This window comes from Blennius ocellaris (assembly GCF_963422515.1).
Source record: "Blennius ocellaris genome assembly, chromosome: 19".
Taxonomy (NCBI): domain Eukaryota; kingdom Metazoa; phylum Chordata; class Actinopteri; order Blenniiformes; family Blenniidae; genus Blennius; species Blennius ocellaris.
The window spans coordinates 21,544,396-21,554,927 of NC_137668.1; the positions used below are offsets into that span (position 1 = coordinate 21,544,396).

At 41.9% G+C, this 10,532-nt stretch overlaps 1 protein-coding gene across 1 annotated transcript; it reads right to left on the reverse strand.

Annotated features, from left to right (window-relative positions):
• Positions 1–824: 824 nt before the first annotated feature.
• LOC308144072 (leukocyte elastase inhibitor-like) lies at positions 825–7,291 on the reverse strand. Its single transcript, XM_080515103.1, has 10 exons — positions 7,201–7,291; positions 6,796–6,977; positions 5,334–5,429; positions 4,602–4,730; positions 3,797–3,914; positions 2,692–2,834; positions 1,998–2,075; positions 1,724–1,813; positions 1,472–1,652; positions 825–1,335 (listed from the first exon to the last, which is right to left on the reverse strand). The coding sequence occupies exons 2-10, from the start codon at positions 6,970–6,972 to the stop codon at positions 1,109–1,111; spliced, it is 1,239 nt and encodes a 412-aa protein (XP_080371229.1). The 5' UTR covers positions 6,973–6,977; positions 7,201–7,291; the 3' UTR covers positions 825–1,108.
• Between the last annotated feature and the right edge of the window lie 3,241 nt (positions 7,292–10,532).

Here is a 10,532-nt window from a genome sequence, read left to right on the forward strand (position 1 = left end):
CTACACGTTTGGTTGGTAGAGGTAACTGTGAACAAACCACTGCCCATAATGCGACAGGTGAAGAGGCGAGTTCCATGATGGCCCATAAAGGACGATCATTGAGCGCAATCTTAACATTCCAGAAAAGGATTTTCTTGACATTACTAGCCCAATAGTATCGGCGAAGGTCTGGTAAGGCCAGACCTCCCAGAGATTTAGGGAGTTGAAGAGTTGACCTCTTTATGCGAGCTCGTTTATTGCACCATAAAAAAGAGTTAATCAACTGGTCAAGTGTAGAAAAAAAGGATTTTCGAACAAATACCGGAACGTGGTCAAAAACATAGAGAAAACGGGGAAGAATTGTCATTTTGACTAAATTGACACGACCCACAAGGGACAAAGGAATAGTGGCCCACCTAGCAAAATCCGATTTACAACGCTCGAGTAGCGGTTGAAAATTTTTAGCAAACAATTCGGAGAGTGATTTTGTTACAACAATGCCGAGGTATTTCAATCCTTGGGTCGCTTTTCTAAAGGAAAAAAGGGAGGGTGGGAGGTTCTCTGCAGGGGAGTTAAGTGGGAGATACTCACTTTTGTGAAGGTTGATTTTATAGCCAGATAGCTTTCTGAATTGTTCTAAAATATCTAAGACAGCAGGGATGGATTTGGCTGGGTTGGTGACATAAAGCAGAAGGTCATCTGCGTACAGAGAGAGCTTGTGAGAAATACCAAATCTGGAAATCCCTTCAAATTTCCTTTCATAACGAAGCCATAGTGCTAAGGGTTCGACGGCAAGCGCAAACAGGGACGGGGAAAGAGGACATCCACAAATACAATTTCATATGTTTATTTTTTTTTTATGTTGACAGAAATAACATTTATTCATTAACTGATATAATCTTTAATAATTGATATTGTGATTACATGCATGCACAAACAAGACAAAGGCAAGTTTTGGACTTGGATTTTTCCAAAGTTTTGTTCGGTTACTGTTATTATTTGTTTTACCAGACAAGATATGCCATACCATGGCATTGGAAGCAAAGAATATTGACCTATACAGATGCAGTATTTATGCACAGGCCCGCCAACTCGAAGTGTGTCCAATGTGTACGTTTCACTGTCGTGATCACTCAGGGGAGGAGCATCTTCCAGCGAAGAGGATGGACTTAGTGGGTTTATATTGGATGAAAAAGAGGAAAGGGTGGTCTGCGAAGAATCTGATAGGAATTATCTCACGAGGATAACTGATGACACCTCCAGTAACATCAGCAGCCACAGGTCCCTCCTCATTTACGTCCACAAACGACTTGTGGACCATTTTGGACAGCACCAGGTCCTTGGCTGAAGACATTCCTGTCAGATTGAAGGAAACGCGACCAGAATTCATTTGCAATGTCTACAGACAATGTGGTTTCTTTATATATACGTTTTTCAGTTACAGCACTTTGCTTCAAGACTTAACAGTTTGTGCATTTATTTCACATCTCACCAGAAAAGTCGCTCCATGAGACATCGAAAGCATCCGTCATGCCCATGCTCTTCAGGACGTCGTTCAAGTCATACTTCTCCTCCATCTTGAAGCGAGGGAGACTCACCTCAACGAGATTTTTCCCCATCTTATCCACATCTGTCCACTCCACAAACTTCTTTAAGGTCAGCTCCTTTTCCACCTGCGTGTGGACGCTGATCAGTCCATCTGTTTCAAGTGCTTCGCCTGGTGAACTGCGCATGAATGTCTTACCTTCTCCAGGCCGGTGGTTCCGTCCTCGATGCCATTAGGCAGGATGATAAACATGCTCAGGTCCTCTCCTATGTAGGGCAACTCCAGGATCTGTTTGTAAAGATTTCAGTTTTTTTCATATTATTATTTTGATTTTCATATGAAGAATGAAGCTCATCTCTCATATGAAGATGAGCTCTACTCATCTCATTTTACTGAAATCTGTTCAAAAACAATAAAATGCAACATGGATGGACAAAAACACACTATACAAGTGGAGAACACAGGACATTACCTGGGAATTGACCTCTGGAATGGTGTTTATGCAGAGTTTTGTTATCTGCCGCATCATTTTCACTCGTTTGGTCTCAGTCTGAAGATGGAAAAAGGGAAAGATTACAAGCTGATGCATCAAAACTTCACAAAACGTTGATTCTCTTAATAACTGTAATTCAAGTTTGTTTGTTCACTTTATTGTTGTGTACAGCAGTTTGATACTATCATCTGACATAGTTTTAATTTGCAAAATCTGGTTGCATTTGACGATGCTATTAAATAATTGTCAGGCTTCTTCAGAAATGTATTTTTTGGATGAAAAATGGGAATGATTATGAAAGAAGGAATTCATCCTGGGCCAGAAGCTGGTACTGTACTTTCGCCTCATAGCAAAATATTTGTGGATGGAGATTACCTGTTATATTTTTGTGCATTGTGGTTTACCCCCCACAGTCCAAAACCGCGACTGGCCTTGAATGTCCAACCCTGCACACTGCTGTTTGATGCTCAGTGAATTTAAGGAACTTCATAATATCATTCTCATCTCTCTTTAGCGGAAGAGAGAACCAAACAGTTTCCTTAGTTAATAATTAATTTGTTGCATAGATAGCAAAATCAAAGCCAATGTGGCTACAGGTGGTGTGGTGGCAGACCTCAGATCATCTGTGTTATATTAAGTATAATTTCTTCAACGCTGTTCTGTGTGCAGTCACCTTGTTTATTCTGAAATAGTCATCAACCGTGTCTTCCTCCTTGAACTGCTTGGCCCATTTGCCTTTGAAGTAGATGGCGTTAACCAGCACCAGGCGGGTCATGTTGTCCACCACACCCTGCAGCAGAAGGTTCTCCACCTTACCTGGTGAGCGACACGGAGCAAAAGTATCACCATCATCATCATCATCGATTACTTTTCATGCGCTAAAAAAAATCTACGTTACAATATAACGACTCTCAGAAATTGAAAAATGCACGTTATTTCCTCTAAGTCAGGATAATTTTTGACAAAATCCAACAAATGTTCTGGAAAATATTATCAACATTTTACACTTGAGGTAAAATCTGGTTCAAAGCTAACCGGGATAAATTCCATACAACACAATGACAATGTACTTAGCTGAACTATGAGGGATTGGTGTGAGACACACTCAAACGAGGTGTGGAAACTTGAAAAACCAGAAACACGAAGCATTGCTCAAAACACAGGCAGTGCATTGAAACAAAATGACAAAGCAGTAGGGAGTTTCTGACAGGGAGTTGCTGACAGTGCAAAGGGTCAGAAAGCATTTCACTTCAGTGATTTACACACTGTGGTAACTAATGGCGGCCACACAGTTGTAGCCTGGGAATGAATGCCTTCCTTTGTGGAGTTTGTATGTCCTTCCTGCACATTTGTAGGAACTACATTTGAGGTTCACCCGTCATGCGGCAAGTAACCATATTTGATCACTTGTAGCTTTTTCTTATTCCTTTTCAAATCAATTATACAGTTATTAACCGATAATGAGCACATCGCATTTTTTTAAATGACAATTTGATGAAACGTTGAGATTTCTTTGAAGTTGTGAAATCTGTTGTCATTGCTGGTCAGTTTTAGACTTTTCAACAGATTTTGTTTGACTCTAGAAAATCCCAAACGTAATTAAAGTCCATCTTTCCATTTCCAAATATGAGTGTGTAAATCAAATGGTTTGTCTCTGTTTGTCCCGTGACATTCTTTCTTTCTTGCCTGGCTCCATTAATCCAATTATTTAAGTATGGGCTGAACGGTGCTTATTGGGATTAACACGCTGATATGATATCACTGCTTCCCAGACCCACCCTGTGTCTGCTTCTCCACCCAGCCGTTGATGTTGAGCCTGACCTCCTCTGCGCTCGATTTGAAGTCCACAGACTCAAGCTCGGCACTGTAGAACTTTTTGGTTTCTTCAAGAAATAGCTGTAGTCATAAAAAAAAAAAAAAACACACCTTTGAATGACCACTTTCACTCATTCACTGCAGGACAAATGATATTGTGCATAACACCACACTCATAAAGGACTGCTACATTCGATATGGAAAAAGTAGGTTAGTGGATGTGCAGGTTGAAACGTGTCGCCATGAACAAGTACTGTCTGAGAAAAGTACCAACTGCATGATGGATATTGTAGGATACAGTGTAGAGTTATACAATGTGTGCTAAAGTGGGCTAGAGCAATTTAATTGCTCTAAATGTATTGGTGTTACAGCATTGCTTTCATCCCAATTTAGTATAACACATTTACATTTTTTTATATTTTGATTAAATAACACGCAATTCATGCCTTTCCACAAATAAATGTTGTTGGACTATTGTTGTTTATTCACGATTTACAGGTTGTCATTTATATTCTCTCCAAGCATATAATCCAACAAGCATTCACTCTATAGCTTTTTTCTTTACCATTTGAGAAATAATATGTAATTCTTTGACTTTAAAAGTTAGATAGTTCAAATCTCTCCGATTGCACAACAATAATGCAAAAAAACCTTTGTGCACACACGAGTCAACTCTTTAATTTTTGTAGTGAGCAACTGTCGCGGTATGCAGTTAGACCAATGCTCACACACAGACACACACACACCCACACACCCACACACACACACCTTGACAAACTCGTAGGACTGCTCCCCGTACAGCCTGTTGGCCAGGTTGAGGTCGTACGGAGCAGCATCTTTGTAGAAACCTCTGAGGAGTTCAGCGAATTTGGCATGGATGTCATTCTGGGCCACGTTCTGGGGGGTTTCAGGCATTGCAGTAGTTATTTGAAAACAAACAAACAAACAAGCAAAAAACAAACACTGAGCCAAACACATCAAACACAACTTTCTCTATTGTTAGTGTTGATTCTTGTCATTTCCCACCTCACCTGTTAAGTGATGAGAACAGGCTCCAAACCATGCTCCATGCTACATGTTTCCATTGTTTTGAGATGATTTGAATGTTTGCAGCTTAAACATCGATTTTGGTTCATGTAGTGATAGTATTTGATTTATATTGTTTATTGAAGTTGAATTAGCCCTTTGTTAACCTGCTAACATCACTCACTTTGTTCCAACTGTCTGCACTTTGACCTTTGCACTGAAGCAGGTGGTAATGTTCTCATCATTTAAAGAAAAAATCATCTACACACTCCCCAAGATAAGAGAAAGTTGCTCTGTTCATGAGCCCAACCCCTGTACAAATTACAATGGGGGAAGAAAAAAAAAGTGCCCAAGTGAAACCCAATAAGGTCCAGAACTGAGATGTAAAACCACCCATGAAAGATTTAACTTAATACACTCAAACGCTCAATCACCCACCGGATTTTGTTGCTTATAGCCTGGAAAAAAACGCACCTGGGGCTCACTGGGTTGTGGGTTCGTGCTGGTGTCAGTGGCCATCGATTCTACCTTCGATGACCCTATTTCCTTTGACCTGGTGAACCCGAGCACCTGGAAGAGAAATGGAGCATTTTGTTTATTAGAATGAGTGACACTGTGAAGACAAAACAAAGTTAGGGTGCGGTTTTAATCCTAATGCGACACGACTATACAATCAAATCCTGACAGCAATCTGTGAAAGCACAAAACGAGCAATCCAATCTTAGCTTTTCTAAGTTTAAGGTGTTTAATGTGAGTTAAGAGTTAAGAGTTGAGCAAGTCTTGTTGCTGCACTACTGAATCCTTGAAAACTGATAATCCCAGGCGGTTTGCCCGCACAAGTTTTTTACCCACGACGACCAGTGCACAGTTACATCAGCAGGTAAAATTCCATCCGAAGTTCATCTTCTTTATCCTTTGTCACAAATTTAAAAAAAACAACAACACCAAATTTGAAACTATGAATCTGAGAGCTGGTTTGAATTGTCCAGTTCAGCTGCCTTCCAATACACATCAGTCTGACAGATGTTGCTGCATCAACTTTCCATGTGCCGACAGCAGCCAAGATCCAAACATAAAATCATGATGAGAAGTATGCAGTTGTCAGGGTGCAGGGCATATTCAAAAGTAAAACAACAACAAAAACATTCATGAGATTAGATAAAAAGGTGATTCTGTCAAATTTAGTCAATCTTTGTATCTGGTCAAATGTATTAACCCACAGCGAGCAGCAAAACAGAGAAACAACACACAATACATACATTGACACATCTATTTACTTAGCAGATGAATGGCGGTTGGAATAAAACACTTCTTGTGCCAATTGGATCTGCATGAAGGTAAACTGAACCGACGACCTGGCGGTGACTTGGAGCATGGCTTTTTATCAAAGTTCTCATCTTGGTTGAATCATTGACACTGCTGAGTGGGTCACGTGCAATTTCGCAACAGCTGGATATAAAAAAGAGCCGAGAGTACACGGCCTTGAAGGGAATCGCTAAAAGAGTAAAGGACATTTGATAAAATGCTGTTCAGTCTCGTCTGCTGCGACCGGAGCCAGAGTAGGTGTGAAACATGTTCGCTAAATATATCAGTGCCTTTGGAGTGGATTGGAAACTTCACTCTATTGCATAAGGTACCACAGGTATACAGTTTAATGTGAATGAATACATTCATTCTGTACTGCACTGTACTGTTTAATACATAATAGACAGTGCACTCAGTGCACTACGAACATGACAGAACTTGAAACCTGAAAACCACACCCTTTTTATATTGTTGTCGAATAGAAGTGAAATATTCCAACACTGTGACAAAACCACTGCAAAATCATTCACTGCGTATGTGAGTTCTTTCAACACTACTGGGTGTGTTAACATAATGACTGTACTATTTTGTCTTGTTATTATTTTTTTTTCTTCCCCCCCTGTGTGTGTACCTCTGACATCTGTGCAGCTGTGTTGCCCGCGGCCCCCAGCATCACCATGGCCAGGGCTGCAGAGATGCTGAACGGGGAGAAGAAGACATTCCCGGTGCTGTCGTCCTCGCTCAGCCTCTTCAGCAGAGCCAGAGCGAAGCTGGTGTTCGCGTCGTTCACAGGGACGGACATTGCCATTGTGTCTGTTCCAGAGGGGAAACAGTTTAGCAGCAAATGAGTGACAACTTGAATTTGACGACCGATTCAAAGAGCAAGATACAATTTATCCCTCAGCACAATTTTTAATTTACGATGAACTCTGAATATAACTTGCCAGTGGGTAGCTACAACACTATTATTGACAATTTGACTCAAACAATGTTAATGTCAGCTGACAGCAATAACAAAACACATCATTTAACTCACAAACAAGCTTGCCTCTTCCAGTCAGAGAGTATTGCTGATAATTCCAGTTGAGTGAAGCTCAGCTGGAGTGATGTGTGTTATTTAACATGAGGGCACTCCCAGTGTCGACGGTTGCAGCTTGGCAGAGTCAAGAGTCAACACCCATCTATGGAAAACACACCCATTGTGTTTGGGTGCGCACGAAGTGGCAGTGGTGGGATGTGGATTCGAACTGTTTCCTCTGGACCATGACCAGAATGAAATGGAACATTTAGATCATCTAGAAACTGTAGTGGATAATTTCTGCTCCTCAGTGACGGCCGGAGGTTTGGAAAGATGAAGTGAGACACAGGGTGAGATGCTTAGAGTGGAATTTATTCAGACGTAAAGCCGGAGCGCTCCCACACCTGACAGACAAAGACACATTCCCCAAACTCTCCTCACACACACACAGGCATGCACAATCTGACCCACCCCCGACAAACTCTTCTCCGTTGTATATAAAGTCGTTTCCCTGTAATCTCATCCTTCGAGGCCAGTTGCTGGCGCCACCAGTAAAACAACGTTGATTAAGGGGCTCAAATCTAACAACAACGTAACCGGCCTGGGGTGGCAGTGACCTGGCAGATGGCATAAATATCAGTGAATACGTAGGCCCGAAATCAAACAGATCTTAGATATTCTACAACAAATCCCTCCTTTTTGATCGTGAGATCAACACTACTACCAATACACATACAAGATGGAGACTTTAGCATATAAGATGGAATAATGCATTCACATTCACACTTACAACATTCATGATGACATCACATTTTGCTCTGGCAAAACACACTCTTTGTTGCATCTCATTTTTCTTTCTTTGCTTTGAATTTAATTGGTCACACAAACTCCCCCTTGACTCGCAGCCCCTCCGAGGTACATAAACCAGCCCTTTCAACACAACTATACACATAAGAATGTGCAGATGTTTACCAAATCAGTTGGAAAGTCACAGAGAATGCACCCTAGAGACTTTGAGCCGAGGATCCAGCCCAAACCTCACCTTCCTCTTGGCCAATTCGGGAAAGGAGTAAAAGAGCTGGTCCCCTCTGCATCTATGTGTGACCCAGAGAAACGGATTACAAAGTTACAAAGTCATACAATGCAATGCATGAGTCCATTGAAATCATCAAAAAGACAATACAATTGTAACACTTACATATCACAGTGCCATCATTTGAAACATGTCAATCCGTAATCTGTACAGGAGTAATACTGATTAAGGTATCAAACATACAAAGTAATAAACTCTTTTTAACAATGCTGTAGCAGCAATGTGTTTTTCTTTTTTTTAATAAGGAAATAAAATGAATCTTGATTGAAAATCACAGCATCAAAGAAAACAGTAGATATTTAAGGCACATTCCCGTTGAGGTCCCTCCTTTTCGGTTGTATGGTGCACAGAACCCCAAAATACAGTGATATTGATTACCTGAGATCTTGAGCATGGAGTATATATTGATTAGTGTCATTGATTATCGAAACAAGGTGAGAATCATCTTTATTATTCACTCACAATCATCATTGTCTAATTAAAATGTACCTATATCTACTTGAGTATTGTATTGATTAGACCTGATTAAGACGAATTAAGAGTACCAACAGTACCTTCATCTATTCACTACTGATTATTAAACAAAACCTTCTCACTCCTTGTCGTTCGCGATCCACTTCAGCCTGTAATCTTCTTCTTTTTCAACCATAGGGGATGCCACGACCTGAACTGCCTGAAATGTGGTTTTAGTCACTCTCCTGCACATGAATCTTACAGTTGCAGCTCTGCAGATGATTATCATCGCTAAAGCAATCACACCTGTAATCACAGTTACCAGAAATCTGACCAGCCCAGTTCCCCAAGATCCAAACATGCCTCCAAAATTCCCAAAATTAAAACCATGTGAATCGTGAAGTTCCGCTATTCCATTAGCCGTATCATGAACTAAATCAATCCCCTCTCTCGTTGCATCAGAAATGTAAACACAGCACTCAGTCCCAATCACCATACACACACCTCCCTGAGCTGCCAGCACCATATCTAATGCCGTTCTATTCTCCAACGCCACTGATTTTACCTCCTGCAACTCCTTGTTGATTAGCATACACACCATAAAATGGAAGCATCACTCCAAACACCTGTTGACCAGTAGACAAGCTCCGAACCTGTCGATGTGAAGGGTGATACAATCCCAAAACTTCTGCCGTATCGACTTTCCTGATCATTGGGATCAGATAAGCCAGATAGCAAACTCCACTAAAACCAGTTGGAACGCACCTGTACGCTTTCTCACCACAGATCATGTAAACTTCTTCCGGCAGCTTCACTTTCGTCGTCTGCACCTCAATCACCTCCAGACACGAGCTCACTCCTAACTGCTCTCCTTCTCCTGGCACCTGTCCTTGTACCTTCATTAAGGGCAGGTCCCACTCCACACCAGTCAAACAACCTTCCAGGCGGTGCAGTTGGGATCTCCCTCCAGCTGCTCTCTTGTGAAGCACCAGAACCCGCATGGGCTCGGACGCTGAAGATTCCCCAGATTCAGAGTCACTTCAACTCTTGACCTTGTTGTCTGCACCACTGTGACGTGTTCAGATGCCAGCGAACCCCACCACAGCTTTTCCTGTGAACATACTTGGGGGACGCTATAAAACAGTCATTAACAGCACACCTGTTATTGCTGCAGTGAAACAAAGCCTGCTTCACTGATCTTGGCTTTCGCTTCAGTCCTTCTGTGCCGGAGAAGTGATCGTCGTCATCGTCGTCTGGACCGCTGCTAAGTGCCGAGGCACTCGCCGCTCCAGTATCAAAGTTCATGTGTCTTGGATCTTCATCCATTTTGGTAAACAGGTAAGCCGACCTGTCTGAATCTGTGAATGCACACCTCCTGCATCCACAGCGAGGGAAAGGATACCATGGATCCCGAACGCCAGCAGTAGGATGATGGACACCCATCCTACCACTCGTTTGAAGGCTCTCCGTCCTTCTTCAAGTTGGTCGGTGCCGGCTTGGTCTGCCAGTGACGAGTTGGTCTGGGGTGACGAGCAGCACCGTGTCGCATGTACCCACTCTGCTCTCCCCTCCTTTTCAGAGCGGTTTTCATCACGTTCAGCACCTGGTATGGAGCTTTCTGTCTGGGAAACAAAAACTCAGATAGAGACTTGATTAATGCATCATCCACGTGAAGTGGTTCAGTTGGTTCCTCTCCAGGCTTCAGCAGTCTCCTGGATACCTGCAAATGAAATTTCCTCAAAGTTTCTGTGAGTTTTAACACAGACGTAGTCACATAGTCATCAGTCCCTTGTAAAGTCGTCTG

Excerpts from the sequence above, each read along its gene's own strand:
- LOC308144072 (XM_080515103.1), bottom strand. The coding sequence starts at position 6,972 with ATGGCAATGTCCGTCCCTGTGAACGACGCGAACACCAGCTTCGCTCTG. Across the intron at positions 3,915-4,601 it reads AGTCCTACGAGTTTGTCAAG|CTATTTCTTGAAGAAACCAA; the intron begins GTGTGTGTGTGT and ends TTATGACTACAG. Across the intron at positions 2,076-2,691 it reads ACTATTTCAGAATAAACAAG|ACTGAGACCAAACGAGTGAA; the intron begins GTGACTGCACAC and ends TTCCATCTTCAG.